Source organism: Rhea pennata, chromosome 22 (genome assembly GCF_028389875.1).
Source record: "Rhea pennata isolate bPtePen1 chromosome 22, bPtePen1.pri, whole genome shotgun sequence".
In the NCBI taxonomy this organism is placed as follows: Eukaryota; Metazoa; Chordata; class Aves; order Rheiformes; family Rheidae; genus Rhea; species Rhea pennata.
The window spans coordinates 9,171,859-9,189,009 of record NC_084684.1 but is presented as its reverse complement, the minus strand read 5'-3'; the positions used below and the strand labels follow the sequence as shown (position 1 = coordinate 9,189,009).

Genomic DNA, 17,151 nt, shown 5'->3' with positions numbered 1-17,151 from the left:
CTAACTTAGATTGAAATTTTAAAATCTACCTTACAAATCTACGTGCCAGTTAATCCTTCACGTTCAACAAGTAACGCCCTTCTTTCCAGCATGCAATTAAAAGGAAGGAAATAATATGTCCTGACATAAGGTACAGCCAGACACAAAACAGTATGAATGACAACTATGTGACCATTTTCATTGCAGCAACTATGTCACCCTTTGTGTACAACCAGAAGTTATAAAAGAGTATTTTGTTAAAATTGTTTTCTAGGAATCACTGAATAACAGAAGTGAATCACACACTTTAAAAGAAGTGTGTGGACTTTAAAATCACACACTTTTTAAAGAAGTGAACACACACTTTAAACAGTTCTCCACACAGTATTTTCTGGTTTTTATTTATAAAACAGAACCTCTTTTAAATTACACAGTTAAAATCAAAACTGTAAATTCATCCACAACTGAACATTATTTCAACAAAATAGTCCTATCAACTGATGTAAAAAAATCATTCAAATTGCAACTTAAAACTTAATTCAGCGGAGGAATAAGCTTAACAACACATTCCTTATTCAGAGATTTTTTAAACCACATGATGCAGATATAAACTGGGGTCCCTCCTGTTCATAGCAATGTCAAGAAACCATCTGCACATCAACTTTTTTTTTTTTTTTTTAACATAAGCATACATTTATGAATACAACACACAAATTTTTGCCAGCCAAATCCACCAAGAATTTCCAAACTGCTGATACCCCCCCAGGGGGTAGTAACCACACCATTACTGTTCTTGTGTATTTTCACTTTGATCACTAGCAACATCACTAGCTTTAGAACATTAAAAAAATTACTACTTAAGAAACTCTAAACCATTTACATAATTTTCATTGTGGCAGGCAAAATAAAGCCCTATAAACTAAACTGAAGTGTGCAAAGATGGCTGCAATATTTACTCTACTTGTCTTTCAGATCAGAGCTGGATCTCATATAAGACTACTTTGGCAAACTACAAAGACTGGAAAATGAATATAAGCTCAAATAAAAACTACAAATTCCTGAAAATTATGGAAACAAAGTTTTTAACAAGTCCTTCCCAGAAGGCTTGATAAGGCATTTGATTGCAAGATGTTGCAGTTCAAGTAGGGTAAGGATTAGCTTGGGAAGTAGATCTTTGTCCTAAATCTGGTTTTGCGTTCAAGACTGTGCATTCCTGGGCATATATTTCAGTTTCATATTCACAGAGGGTGTTGTTTCACCTCTTCATTCCACTCGTATTCCTCTCCTGTATCATTTCTTCTATAACCCATAGCTAGCGTAGCCCCAGGCAAGGAATCTTGCACCTAAGATTTAGCCAGGATCTTTCAATTTAAACTCCTAGAAACATGAGTCTACATTATATGTAGTCACAGGGTATAATGCTCACAGCACTACGAACGCTGTCAAGGATTTCAGCTGCTATATGATTATACTGGTCACAGATTCAGTGTAGTCCACAGTATGGGAAGGGTAAAATCCTCAAATAAAAAACTCATTAAATATGATTAAATTTCTATGTACATGTCAGAATCTTAAACATCCGCAGCAAAGACAGAGCACGACAGAGTGACTGAAGATCCCTGAATTCTACTCCTCATTTTGGTATGAATTGGGGGTATGCACCTGTGCTTCTGTCTCTTTTTATACACCAGGAATAACGATTCTTACTCACTTTTCCAACATGTTACAGGTCTACGAATGAAAGGTATTATTCGATCATTAGGAAGTATCATCTCATACTAAGTCCTAATCTTTTATAAAATGGGTAACATGCATGCCTGCGAAGACATCATAAACCATCTAATTTTCTTTCCCCTCAACAAATATACGTTGGAAATTGCACACAGCAAGTAGGCTGCTTATTTAAACTTTCCTTCCAGCTTATACTCCTAAACTATTTGAGGAAGACAGCTATCCTTACTTGGAACATCCAAATTAATCTGTTTCACCAAGTCCCAAGACTTATTAAAGTACAACTAACTACAGTGGGTTTGGATTGCATCAGCTTAAGTTAGCAGAAAAGTCGATTAAGAAGCTTCCCAGTTAGAGAAGAACATACAAAGAAAGCATCTTACTAAATGTTTCGGAGCAAATCTTTTAGGCAGTAGGGTTATAAAGCAGCATTCCACATTTGGAAAGTGTTGAAAAATAATAAGAAAGGGAGTAAGATATTGACCAGATTTTTCTATTGGTTAATAAACTGCTATATTTAAGCACCTATCAAAGTTTTTATTTTTAAAAAGTGTTTAAAACTCAAACACACAAAACTGAGAATATGCAGATATCTGCTGATTTGCAATACTTAGGAAAAAGAACAGGTTCAAGCTGAAATGGGGTTTAAAGGTACAAAACAGAGGCAACCATACTGTAGAAATCAGAATAACACTGTCTGAGTCTAGTCAGTCTTGGAAATTTCAGTTCTATAAAAATAACTTCCTTGAAATCAAATTTAATATGAAGAATTTTCACTGAATTGATTAAAAAACAAAGCAACAAAGCCATCATGGGGGTTAGCTTTAGCTCAGTTGGTTAGAGTATGGTGCTAATAATGCCAAGGTTGTGGGTTTGATCCCCATATGGGCCACTCGCTTGAGGGTTGGAGTAGATGATCTCCAGAGGTCCCTTCCAACCTTACCAGTTTATGAATCTATGATTTTCCTTTGACCATCTGTAGATCAACCACTATTCTTATTTACTGCTCAACTATTTGAAGCTTACTACTAAATGAAACTGAAACGAACATAAATATTAAGAAGCACCTTCACATAGCAGAGAAGGATGGGTTAAACCAAATAAAAAGGTGGATAATATGTTACATTCTAAAACTGTTTATTTAGATGGCTAAGGTGATTAATAATACCAAGAGGAAAATCTGCATTACTACATACATCTTTTGAAAAATAAAGTGGTGGCCAGACAAAATTTACCAGGTCTTAGTGAAGAGTATCTTGTTTAAAGAGCACTTTGGAATATCAAGCATTAAGCTAGAAGCCCTAACACGACATACTGAAAGAGAAAGTGACTATGGCTTTCTAAAAGGAAAAAAAAAATTATATGCATAAATCTAGTTTTTGTCCATGGATTCAAACTGCTGGAGACTCCAGTATCAAGAAGAAAGAGGTTAAATCTCACGGTAAGATGCAGTAAACATGCAGTTTGGTGTCAAAGTTTGTCTCCGTAACATGTGACTTGTCAAGAAAGTAGAAGAAATTAAGTTCAAGCTCTCTGTTGGCATCAATATAATGGAAACAAAATGGAGAAATTAAAATTTAAGCTCAAATGGATGTACAAACCAATTACCTCAATTTTTAAAACCTTTCCTGGGAGATAGAGGCAAAAGGTATGAAACAATTTGGTACTAATATACTTAATATGAAAATATAGGGAACAACTTTGCTTCTTTTCCCTTCAGTTTACTTTTATTTTTTGGTGGACACAAATTGGGAAAAGGCATTTTGATGCCAAAGAGCTTGGTCAATTTTCAGTTGCTCATAAACAAGCCTACAGGATTTCAGAAGCAGTTACAGAGTTTTCAGAGTCTCAGAGTATTTGGATCTTCAGCTCAGACCTTTAAATGTTGAAGAAATAACAATAAAGAGCATTATATGGTACATGGATTCAATGCTTCTAACACATCTACTGTACTGAGGCATAAATGTGCTCTGATCTGTTAGGGCTACATCAATGTAGGTTCTTAACAAGTGCATCTTTTCATACTCTTACCTGCCAAGTTAAAGAAAAAAAAAATAAAAAGAAAGAAAAAGAAAAGCTTTGCATTTTTTTCATCACTGAGTGATCAAAACTTACAAACGCACCCCATTTTGTGTCAAGACTGTGAGGTCAGGAAGGGGAAGAGCCTCCCAGCCAGCATCTTCAAAATCATGCTGAGGGTGGGGTGTAATGAAGAAAGACAGTTTCACACATGCGACTGCTCATGTTGGGAAACGACATCTGGATAGATCCACTGCTTGTATGTAGCAAAGCCAGAGGAAAAGAGAGTGGAAATTATACCAAACAGTTTTACTGACACAGGTGCTGTCTTCAGCACTGCAAGAGTGGAGGTGATTTTCCCTCATCTTCCATATGGTCATCAGCCTTTGCAGCTTCATGACTCACTTCCCTGATGTCACATGTAACACAACCCTTTAAAAAGGAACAAGAACATAATCATTTAAAAAAATCTCCTTTCATGAGTGCATTTTGTAGAGTCAAATCCTGGTAGTGTCTCTTCATTCAGTCTCTTTAAATCTCTCAACAGTCAGCCGAAATCTCTTTAAGAGCAGATTCTGCAGACACCTCATTTTCAGAGGCAGGTACTTGCACCTCCAACTCAGCTCATCCCAGAAATGAGTTCTTTGGTCAGTGGAACATATTTAGCTTTGGGATGAAAAGGTACACAACTTCCTTTAATATGAAAGACTTACCTTTTAGCTTTACAAGCAAGCTGCTCTTCATGTAGTTTTTATGGTGGTCAGAACAACAACAGTGCTGAACAACAAAACAACACTAAAACATCTGAGTATCAACTGACTAGATTTTTCTTGTTCTTGGGCAATGGCACGATAGAAAAAAAAAAGTCATTTTATTAGAAGTTCTGCATTTCTTTCTGCTGTCCAAAGCCTGGTTTTATTGCACGTGACAAATTCAGCAGCAGTCACAAAATGACAACTTATAATGGAAACATGGCCTTCTGTGTTCATTATTATTCTGTAGAACATTATTTATGGGTCATGAACAGTATCCAGGCCCTTACATGTCAAATATTTATATGTGCACACCCATTTTCATCTATCTTATGCAACCCTTGAGAAGCAAGTATTGCAATGCTTCTGAAAGACCAAGTGACACATGATTTTTCTGAGTTTAACACATATCTCTAAGTACACTAGGACACACAAGATTTTTATCAACAAAATATTAGATAAACTAGTTTTCTGGTCTTCTTGCAGTGCCAAGGACATAGATCTCTAAGATCTTTCTGCTCTGAGAATAAATATCATAGCTTGGAATATCATATTTCAAAAATGTAGCATGCAAAGCATGTCATGCTATAGTAAACATTACATTTTTCTGCTACATGACTAGATGAAAGAAGCCTACTCCTTTGTCTTGAAGTTTTCTGTACAATCAATCATTAGAGCACTAAGCCTTTGTGAGGCTAGTTCTGCCTTACTCCTTTCTTCTCCATAGCACCTGGGACTATATGAGCTTTAAATTGATTAGGATGCTCAAAATATATTCCTAAGTGTTTGCAGGATCAATACAGACTAATATAGATCAGAAATATTTTAGCTGATTGCCTAAAAGTTATGCCTGATAAAACAAAAATAATAATCAGGCATAAGACACCAAAATTCTTAAAGAAAGTATCTGCTTTTACTAGGTGGATACAACTATGTGTTTCTTAATCTGTGTCTGAACCTCCTCTGTGATTATGAGTATCTCTCAATGTACTGAACACACATGACCTGATCTCCACTAACTTTCCACACTGTTGCCTGCTATCGATCATCTCAAAAGTCACCTTTACAAAAAAACAAAACAAAACAAACAAACAAAACACCTAACACCAACAGATAAAACACTGCTGTACATAGATTGCTACGTGAGAGCTTGAAACTCTTCCCATTCATCCAACAGTGACTGAACAAACTTTGTTGCAGGTTGATTCTTAGACAGAACTTGCATATTTTACAAATACAGTGCAAACAGCTGTATTTTGGCATTCCTCATCTGGCCAGTATCCCCAGAACATTTCATTCTTTTATTCACTTAAAAATAATCATCAGCAACCCCAGCACTGTAAAAGTGCATTGGTTAGGAACAACACTGCCTCTGGCTAGCCAAGGTATGAATAAGCTGACTCCTTTCATAGCTCCTTACCTGGGTGTTGATTTGCTGTGGGACAGTCTGGGTCCGTATCCATGAGTGCACTTCTGCAAGCTCCTTCTTTTGCCCCTCAGTAAACCAAGGCTGCTGCTTTTGCATGACTATCAACTTCTCCAGGTCCTCCTTTAAAACTTCCTCTTTATTTCTGCAAGTAACAGACACCATTTAGGACAGCTGCACTCACAGAAAAAAGGCACTGATATAATCACATTGGGAGAGTCCCTTCATCTCTCTCTAAAGTTGCAGTCCAGACAGCATCAGCCATTAAAAAGCAGCTATGGTTTGTCATATCTTATTTACTTTATAAGGCTTCTTTCAACACTGACAACTCTAAGTTAGAAACTGAGCCTTATTTTTTCCATGAATCACATTAAAAAATCCTGTAGACAAGTGATGATCTTTGCAGCTGACCGAAATATTTACATATGACACTTCACTTTTTCCATCTTACCTGACATAAGCTATTGTATCTTATTCATGGGGGACTCAGGAAAAATTGATATTAGTAAAAAGCATAATGTAGTTTTTCATATTGTATGAGATCGAGAGGATTGTTTTTCTGGTTTTATTGTCTAGAATTTCTTGCGAGCTCCTTCTTTAAAAAAAATAAAGGAGGACAGACAAAAGTGATTTTGTCATTATACAAACATCCTCCAATTGGCGTGACAGGAAAAATATAGCATTTATTGTTTGCTGCCAGAAAGTAACTTCAAAACAGCTGCTACAGAATTCTTAATCCCAGTCATAAATTATAAACAGGCATGTCTCCTACATTTTCTTTGCGTATACTTAGGAATTCCAAAATACATTATCTACGAACTAATTGTACATATACTGCAAATAACACATTAACTACCCTTTCACGCATTCAAAGTATAGGACAATAATCAATCTCCTCAACACTTCAGCAAAAAAGTTGTATGTTAGCTTATTTTAACTGATAGCAAAAATAGAAAAAACATACAAAAATAGGAAAAACTCCGAACTTAAAAATGCAGGAACAATAGTTCAATACATCTACTTATAGTTGTAATGGTATTTGCATTGTTTCCATGGCCTCATTTTTTAATTCTACAATTCTTCTATGCACATCTTTGGAGAAGATCCAAAGCTCCATGTTAGAAACTGTTGATGTTTTCTAACCTGTTGGGCATCTGATACATCATCAGAACCTGCTCATGTGTGTGCTCCATCATCAGCCAGGCTGATTCATGTTTGGGTTTACGAGATGTCCCTTTGTCTTCTGCTTCCTGATCTTTCTCCTCTTTGGATGTTTCAGAAGAACCATTACTGGCAAAGTACTTGATGCTTTTCCCACTACCTGCTGGGAGTTACCATGAAAAATTAACTCAGGTGTCTGAAAAATCCTAAAAGTCCAGCACAACTAGTAAATTCACCAATGTATTCTTGTTAGCTAGTTCTATAATACGAACACAGGCAACTCGCAAATGATTGCTCTGGCAAGCAATTACAACTTACTGAGAATTCAAAGATTAAGTGCAATCTCTTGAGTGAAGTAACTCAAGATCTCCCAAGCCCTGTTTTCATTCTCCAAATTAATTGGTTCAATCTCTCTGCTTCTGTTCCAGGAGGCCCTGCTCTAGGCAGATTTAACTTTACTCAAATAAGATGAAAGGCAGTATCTAATGCAGATAAAGAAGTGTTAACAAGCAAAATGAAAAAGTGAGACTTACAGGTTAAAAGGAATGGCTTCTTAAATTCCAGTTTCTGAGTACAAGTCACTGAAGCATACTTGGCTTCAAACACTGAAAGTTCATTAAAAGCAAAAGACTACAGATCCTCTTACTGGGATTTCCCATTCCTATCACATTATCTCGTTATTAATTACCAACAGGCTAACAAGGCAGCTAACACCATAGCAGCAAACATCCAAATCTCAAACTTCCCTACCTGTGCCACAACCAGAAGGCTCATTGGAAGCAGAGCCTAAAGAACTAGACACAGCTGATCCACTGCCTGATGCTGCTGAACCAGTACCCGACTGGGAGTCTTCATGCAGTAAGAGGTAAGTGAATTCACTAGAAGGACAGAGGCTATCATTGTTACCACTAGCTTCTGGATCATTGTCCTGGAAACAGAATCAAAACAAACACATCCACGGAAGTTACTCTTACGTTGAAAAAGGAAGTTAATGCGTTCAGTGAATTTGTCATACGCCAACTAAGTTTTTGTATCAGTTGAACAGGTTTGGAATTTATAGCTCTGAAAATGAGTGGCCATCTAGAACTCAAGATAACACTCTTCATGGGTGAACCTAACAAGCCTCTGGACTCTCTTTTACTGGTTTCTGCTGTAGATCTTCCCCATTGGGTTTCTTTCAAAATATTGGACTTTTGCATTAAGTCAACATTTTCTGCTGACAAAATAGCAAGAGTCAGTTCCCTTCGTATTCTGTTAGATGGCATCAGGCAGCCACACACATCACGCAATGGTGCACTACAGGGAAAATGAAACAATCTTCCCCTGATTCTCTAGGTGAAGCTCACAGCCTCGGCAGCTATAGGTACACCGTTCCCCCTCAGGACCCTACCCTGCAGTTTCAGCTGATCCAGCCTTTCCAGCCCAATCTGGGTTCAGGAGTCAACACTTTTTCCTTGCCTGCAGAGCTCAGATTCCTGCCTCTGAGTTTACCACCGAAGTTGGAGAGGCCTTTTCTATGCCCATGTATGGAAACCGACCCACACGGATCCCTGTTCTTCGTTCATTAGCTGCATCCCTGGGAGACAGAGGGAGTAATTAGAAAAAAAAAAAAATCTTCCCTTTGTTTTGGTTCTCCACAGAGACTGTGGGACTGGGTGAAAAAGGACATGAATTGTGCAGCTGTAACCAAGTTCCACATGCACAAAAGCCCACCCAAAATTCCTGATAATGACTGAGAAAATTGCTACTAAAATGCTGAGTGAAGGCAGCTCATGGCAACCTAGACCAAAAGAGCTCACATTTGTGGCATTCACTATGTGCCAAAACTGTATTGTCACAATTTCCCATGGGCTCAAATGTAAACAGCTTTCTCTGCCTCCTGTGCTATTTGTGCCCTGCAGTTTACAGGGCATAGCCACTGGTAAAAAGTGAGCAAACAAACAAAAAATTACAAAAACCCTCTGGTGATCCTGAAACATACCATTGCTTTTGGCAACCAACCAGCATGGAAATGAAGGTTTCTTTTCTACACTAAAAACCTATGTTACTTACACATTTTGCCTTCACATGTGCTTTAGCATCGGTTCTAACAGGAAGCTCCACAGGTTTTGGCAGCTCTTCTTGAAGAAAATTCAGCTGAAGTGGGGAGCTGCTCTGTGAGCTACTATGCAGCAGGGCCTGGTCACAGAGGCCCTCTTGCTGTTTTTCAGTGGACATGGCAAGGGAGGCTACAAAGGGCTGATGCACAGAGTTCAGTGCTACCAGTGATGGAGTAGAGGGAGGGGGAGCCGGAGGTAGTGTAGTGCATGGATACGAAGAGGAGGGATAAGCATATTGAAGGGGAGGAAGAAAGCCAGATTGAGGCATCTGAGTATACATGGGGAAACTATGAAAAAGCACAGCCATAAAGGTGCCTATGTTTGGGGCAGAAAATGCTGGAAATGACTGTGCTTCACAGCGCAGTTGTGACGATGACATGGACTCAGGTTTTAATGAGTGAAGGGAAAGCTCCTCTCTTACAGAAGAGGCTGGAAAACAGGCTAGTGGATCAGAAGAGACAGGAAATCCCGTAGGAGGAAATGCATTTGTACTGGAGAGACTCAGACAAGACACTTCTGAGGGAGATAATGACTGTTTCTGAACTGTTCTCTTTTCACATGGAAGACTATTTCTATTTTTACTAGAAGAATGGCAATCTGAGGACTGTCTCCGAGGTTTCTGGCGCTTGAATTTTCCATGTTTGCCTTTTTTGCAGCTAGCTGGGCTCATCTGCTTTGAAGGGGAATCTCCTAAGGAGGAAGAAAAAATAGACACATGACAGACCTAGGAAGGAAAAAAAAAAAAAAGAAAGAAAAAAGGAAAATATCCAGATAATTGAGAGAGCGTAGCTTATTCAGAGAGCTGACTCTCCTCTGGATAAATCTTTCATTCACCACAGTGATGTCTTTGCTGACATATCCACATTATTTTCCTTCATAAAATCAATTTTCTTTTTGATCATTTTGGCTTATCCTGATCAGATCTTTTACATTCCTTCAACTGGAGGCATCAAACCAGTTGGGACTTGCAGGATTTATTGCAACAATTAGGTGCTTTGTGACAAGTCCAGGATACCAACATCCAAGATGGGGCAGACCTTTCCGTGTGGGCAACACTGTTGTCCTATCTTGGCAGTTCTAAGGAGGCATTCAGTCTGCAGCCATAGTAAGATACTCACTAAATCACAAAAAGGAGAACTAGACTCCCGTGCTCAGCAATTCATTTCACAAACCTGCTGCCTACCTTGACCACAGGAATGTCCATTGTTACTTCTGCTCCCCTGTTGGAGGTAAGTCCTAAATGGAGAGAGCAAGATCTTCTGGCGGAACTTGTCCACGTAGTTCTGCTCCTCCTTCTGAGTGTGGGCTGACAACGTCTCTTTTGTTAGCCCAACTGGCTTTAATTCCTCGGGAATCATAATAAGACTTTGAGCATTCACAGGAGGCAGCTCAACGTGTTCACTTCCAACAGTGGCATCCTCCATTGTAGTCACTTCTTTGAACAGGGGAAAAAAAGAAATCATTTAGGCGTTGCTCTGGCATTCTGGTGTCAGATACCCCAGCACAGAGGGTCACATGTAAAACAATCATATCTGAGCTACTCAGTGGAGAAGGCAACACCCTCTACACTCAAATATAGTTGTATAGCATCAACTGAGCAAATTACTTTGCATGGTTAGGGAAAATTCAAACGTAATTTAAAGTTACAGACGTACTTCTTTCACACTTTCTTAGTCCAATAGTAGTTAGATAACCCTGCTTTTACTCTTCTTTCTACATTAAAAGGAAGTAACACTGGTCTATTAGGTATTTTTATTTTCCTCTTCAAGTGCCAAAAGTGTATTGTAATGGGGGAGGGGGGAATAATGTCCTCTGTTAAAATTAGGTTTTACAAAAATACTGTAAAAGTTTTCATCTGCAAGTTTTCTTCACAGTGCTCCTAGAAATAGTTTAATTATACTTCAGAATTTATATTCACGGGAGAGTATCTAAAGTGGAGAAAACCTTCACATTGTGTACTTCAGCATGGAAATATCTTCAAATGTAGACATCAGTGAGTCACTTAATGTTCTGCAAGCGTGAACAGTACCTGATTCAGGGTGTGGAACATGCACTATAGTGCTGCTGTAACTGCACTGGCTAGTGACAGATACCACACTTGGAGCCTTGTTGGTCAGAGTCAGGTCCACCAGAGGAGCTGCCATCACGCCTGTGGCAGTTTGCTCTTTCAGAGTCTCTTCCAGGTTAGCAGATATTGGAGTCTGGGAATTAACTGATGAAAGAACAGCAGTATCTACTGGTAAGTGACAAAATGTTTTTTACAAAGGTCAAAGCACTACAACTGCTTATAATTCATCAAGTCTGACTGGTTCAGAAACAAGCACTCCTATGAAGACTATTAAATAAGACAGTTTTGTGTACAAATGAATAAAACTTCCATATGATGATAATGCTAGCACACACTAAGCATTGTATAAAACAAGAGAGCAACAGAAAGTTTATTTAGGAACAACAAACAATTGTTCTTTTGATGCAAACCAAGTTCGAAGACTTGATTAATATTGGAGCTTATGTTTAATCATAAGACCTGGACAAGGGAAGTAGACAGTTCTTGTAATGAAAATATTTGTACTGTTAGTTTGAGTGAGTCAGTTATTAAAAAACAGACCAAGTTTGGAACATATGACAGTGGCATATCAAAAAATAAATGTTGGGCTACCAAAATGTTTCCTCTATGATTGTCAATATACTTCATCTTACCTTCTAATGCCTTGACTACATTCTGGCTTTGCTGTGCTTGCTTGTCATCCTCTGAAGATGATGATGATGTATTTGTAGATTTACATTTTCTTTTCAAGGCTGGAATGCTGCAGCTCTCTAGATATCTGAAATATGAGCATATCACAAGAAGCTCTCCCTGCTGTGTGTTTTTTCAGTTTGGAGAGATAAACATATAAAAAAAATCAAAATGAAGATCCAGATGCTGTTAACTAGTATTTTAAATTTGCTATAGAAGTTTTGGACACACAATTGCCTTCTAAAGAGTATTTTGAACAAAACCTATCAATTACATGTTGAAAAAACAGGCATTGTATACGAGGTTAAAATATCAACATTCTATAAATTGTATCAACTTTCTGTTTTGTTCCAATGTTCTCAAAGCATATGTCGAGGAGATAAAGTATTATGCTCATCATAACTCTCTTAAACTGTTAGCGTGTCAGTGGTGAAGCTACCAGTAGACAAAAGTCAATAGCTACAAACAGCATTTTAGGCCTTAAATACTTCACTGCCTCATAATTCAAGTTGATTCTGATTAAGTAACCAAATTGGCAGGTAAAGTATAGCTACTTACTGGAGACTTACCTTCAATGTTGAATAGTTCAAAATATTTTAAATCTTCTTCCCTCAAACATACAATTGTTTGGAATAACCTCCTCTTTTGTACAGTTATTGATATAATTACATTTTCTGTTCAGAGGGTATACATACCTCAGACTCTACAGGAGAAATTTAACAGCAAAAATGCTCTTCAGTTCTTCCAAAATATTAGGCCCACTGAAATGATGCTTGCCCAAGATCAAAATTAGATCTTAGCTGTAATCCCTTCCCACAAAAGGAAAGCACAAAACTCAGGAACCATATAACTTTATATGCTTTACTGCAGTGACCAAAAGCTTCTGTGCACCTAATAAAGCAAGTGAATTTTCCGAATTTGGATTCTACCTTGATTTTTTTTTTGCAAATGAGTTTAATATGATGCATTTTATCTGAATGCAGTAAATAAATAATTTCAGTCAAGCACTGTATTATCAAGGACGTTTCAATCAATTAATACCTTAGTAGGTGGTATTTAAGTTTGTATATAACCATATATAACACTTGATTGAAAAATACAAAGCTAAAATTTTCATTACTGTAATAGTTTCTTTGGTCATATTCAGTTTTCTTGAGAAATGTCATAAGGATCCTATTAATATATTTTATATAGGAAACATTCCAAACCATCCCGAATTTATCTCATAACTCAAAATCGAGCAAGTTTAGACAGATGTAAATTGCTTGGACAGCTATCTTCCCCTAATTAGTCTTAAACTTATCACTAAAATCACTTCATAGTTTACTACCTGATGATACTATCAACACAATTGATCTGCTGATATGATGGAACATGCGGAGTCTTCTTTGAATCATCATAAAATGTATTGCCTGGTTCTTCAGTGCTATCACTTCTCAATGCCTGGAGAAAACAGGAAGCAGCGTGCCTTTTCCCTAGAAAAGAAGAAAGCCTCAAAGGCACCTCTCAAAGGCATCTAAGCACTACCTGGTAATACTTACACAGGATATATGACCTGTGACAACACAGCTCTCATTAGTAATTTATTCTGCATTTTCATCCCAATTCACGCATTTGAGTGAAAAGAAAAAATAAAGTTAACATCCACTCAGAATAATCTAATGAATACAAAGAAAACATCATAGAAAAAAGATTATATTTAAGACATTGACTGGAGTTAAAACTAACAAATGAAAAAATAACCAAGAGACTCAGGCATCAAATCTTTCCTAATTAGATTTTTAAACCAGTATTTCAAGGGCTGTCAATTTTAAACATAACTACAATTACTATTACTCTTGACTTACAAATTGCAGAATATGACCTGTTATTTAAAAGAAAATCAGCTTCTTATAGCATAGATATTCTGGTCACAGTAGATTCAGCCTTAGGCCTCAATAGTCACAGTGCAACCCTGTTATCACCAAAACCTGAAGTAAAGTCTAACTTTGGTAGAGAATATTAGAGTCCAAAATGTTTTAGTATCGATTCCTATGATCTTTGGAGAAGCATCCATTTCTTCCTATATGTTTGTGATAGGCACTAACCAGAAATAATCTGCACTAGCGCAATATTAAGCATACAATTAACTAAATCACTACTTCAGTGGTAAGTGAAGCAGTGTTTTTCAACCTTCAGGCCACGGGCTACTGCTGAGACCAATGTCCACAAAAGCAACTAAAGGAAGCTTTCACAGTAGACTTATAATTGCTGTGGGTAGGTCTGCATTTTCACTAGAAAATATTAAAAAAAACAAGTTTACTGACTTAGAAAAGGGATGGATATGTTTCTCTACACCTAAGTGAACAGTTAAAAGTTACTGCGTCTACTGCATTCGTCTTATTTATTATATTTTAAACCACTTTCCAGCTCTGAGCCATGGCTAAGAGACTGTATGAAGCACTTCAGTATAACAGAAGATGGTAAAGTCATGGCTACAGATCTGGGAGAGTTCATGTTAACTTAAGAATTGTCATTACATTAACTCACCTCCTAGCATTTCTGAACTTGTAGCCTGTTCATTTCCATTCTGCAGCTTGCTTCTTGATGCAATATACAACTGTTGTCCCAGACTCTTTATTCGGTTGACATCTGCACATACTTGTTGCAATGTTATCTTGAGATACACAAAAATATGAAGTCAGAATAAAGTGAATGACAACAGGCCCTAAGAGACCATTAAGACTTGGGTTCTTCTATTCTCCAAATTAAAAGGGAGTAGACTGGCAGCCTAAGCCTGTATCTACTAGCACCTGTAACTTTAATGAATGCAGTTATCAAAATCAATTTATTTAAATTAACTATACTAAAGCTCAAAGAGCCTCAGCATTTGAATGTTTTTATACCAGTGCAAAAGCCTTGAGAGATGAAATAACCTGATGACTTACCCAAGAGCCTCACAAGGAAATTGGGTAATTGCAATGTTTGTTTTAAGACAGGATTGTTTCCACTGTCTTCTATAGGAAACCAGTGCACCTCTAGTCTCCTTTTAAACAAACTGGAAAAATCCCTATCAGATATGCCCTCCACCCACCCAACATGCATCAGATTCTCTTCTTAGTTGCATAGTTCTTGCACTTTTTTCTTCACAGCCTGTCTCTCTTTCAGAAGGTTGATATTTGAGCAATTCTTCAATTTACTTCAGTGTACCACTGTCAATTATTTGCTGTCAATTATCAGGAAACTTTAACATATACACAGGAAAAAAAAAAAAAAACGTAACTGCCCATTTTAAGCACGTTTAGCTTGAACATATAGGCGTATCTTCCCACTTCAATAAAATTAATGATAAGTAATGAGTATGTGCACAGCAAGAATTTTCACTTTTTAAACTATATTTTTGCTAGGAATGTGGCATTACCTGCATAGACTTACCGGTTCTTGCACCTCCTCTGCACAGTTCCCATTGGAGTCACTTGAAGATGCTATACTGATATAGTGTTCATAAGAGCCATTGCTACCGAGGCTTCCATAACCACTAGAAACATTGCTATGAACTGGCTGTAAGAGAGGGGGAAAAAAAATCCTCTTAGACACCACAAAGAAGGGAAACACAGCAGCATACAGAGAACTTTGAGTAAATGAAGAAAATTTAGTGAGAAGTCAGTATTATTTTGGGCTCTACCACTTGCTTGGGAAAAGTAATCTGCCACACTGAAAGCTCTTTCGAGATACAGATTTATCTTTCAACATAAACACTTGGTAAATATGTCAAAACCATTTTTCTAATCAGGTGGGCCACTCAATCTTACTTTTAATCCTGGCACACAAGCCCATCTCCAATTATAATTGAAGATAATTATCCTTCAATTCTCCAATAATTTTCCTTCAGTCCTTTTACAAGAGGTTTTCTAGCTAGTAGTCTGCTAACCAGCCTCAGTTTCCCTAGCCTCTCACTCAAAAGGCCAACCAGTGTTTGGGAATTCTTTCATCTTCTTTACCTGCAGGAGAAGCTTGTAAATTTGTCCTTGCAATTCTCTTATCTCTTTCTCAACACTCCTCATTTCTTTACTTCTTGCAGCAAAAACATCTTCGTTCAAAGGGCTTCTACAGAAAGTCAACAAAATTTCAGTACTAATTCTAATTTAATGAGAAAAAGTAACTATAAACAGAGTTAGAATAGGTTTACAAAGTAAGATCAGTTCTTCTGCTTTATAAAGCACATCATTGATATTTTGTTAACAAAATAAATAAATTAGGAGGGCTATTAGTAAAAGTGATCCAGGCAGCGGAATATCACTAACTAGAAACAGTGACAGTTGCTACTCCGCAATTTTTATTTATTTACTTATTTATTTCAAGTTTTATAGTCTCAGATATGTTTTTGAAGGTTTCCCCCACCCCTAAAGCAATAGCCAAAGGACTAGACAGGATGCACTGTTTAGCATCCCTAATACAACAGTTTTTCATGCTATCTTAGAGGAACAGACTGCAAACTGTGTACTCTCCCTAAACAGCAACTTTCTTTGCCACTGAATGGCATGGATCATTTGTCTAACCTAGTCAGGTACTTCTTATGTCCCTAAGTTCACACCTAAGATCTGAGAAAAAGTCACACAAAAGTGCATATATTTTTCTTCCTCTCTCTTCTCTTGTATTTATTGGATTTAACGTTCCATTTATATTTTAAATATAAATACTTGAGTTCCTATTTCTTAATAATATAACTTTCTTTGAAGACAAAGACTGAAAAACAGCTACTGCACCTTCCTCTAAAGTAATCAGAATCAGGCTACGGCAAAGCCACAAGTAGAACGCATTGCTTGATCTCAGATTATGTTCTCCACTGGGATTTGGTTCCCTGAATCAACACCGAGAAATGACATTTGTTCCGCAAACAGCACTGCTATGGTAGTGGGACTGTGATACAAGAGCAGTGCTTCATGTGAAGCCACAGGATTCAGGGAAACCAATATACCAGCACAATGGCATCAGTAAAGGTTGACAAGCATCTACCACGCCGTCTCCTTCACTTGCAAGACAAATTCACACCCCAGAAAAGCTTGAAAGAAACATCATTTTGCCAAATCAAAATGCATCCCAGAGAATACTTCTTATAAGGAAAGTCAGATAAGGGGGAGGTATCAGACAGCCATCTCTCTCCAAATCTCTTGGGAACTGAAGAGAAACACCTGAAAAAGTAACTTGCACATCCAACACTAATGCTGTTTTTTTTTTAAATGTTTTTTAAAAGAGACTACACAGAAC

At 37.4% G+C, this 17,151-nt stretch overlaps 1 protein-coding gene across 13 annotated transcripts in view; it reads right to left on the bottom strand.

Moving 5' to 3' along the window:
• PER3 (period circadian regulator 3) overlaps nt 1-17,151 on the bottom strand; it is a 47,011-nt gene that overhangs the window by 20,566 nt on the left and 9,294 nt on the right. For 5 of the 13 annotated variants that reach the window (XR_009960529.1, XR_009960530.1, XR_009960528.1 and 2 more), the window contains exons 10-20: nt 15,885-15,990; nt 15,319-15,444; nt 14,434-14,560; nt 13,235-13,379; nt 11,868-11,992; nt 11,197-11,379; nt 10,351-10,602; nt 9,121-9,857; nt 7,819-7,996; nt 7,051-7,231; nt 5,902-6,052 (exon numbers count right to left, since the gene is read on the bottom strand). Coding sequence is in view for 6 of the 13 variants with exons in the window: in XM_062593111.1 (XP_062449095.1) it covers nt 4,060-4,161; nt 5,902-6,052; nt 7,051-7,231; nt 7,819-7,996; nt 9,121-9,857; nt 10,351-10,602; nt 11,197-11,379; nt 11,868-11,992; nt 13,235-13,379; nt 14,434-14,560; nt 15,319-15,444; nt 15,885-15,990 (2,413 nt within the window). In the remaining 7 variants the exon portion in view is untranslated. The other 8 variants (XM_062593111.1, XM_062593110.1, XR_009960527.1 and 5 more) reach the window with 7 other exon arrangements.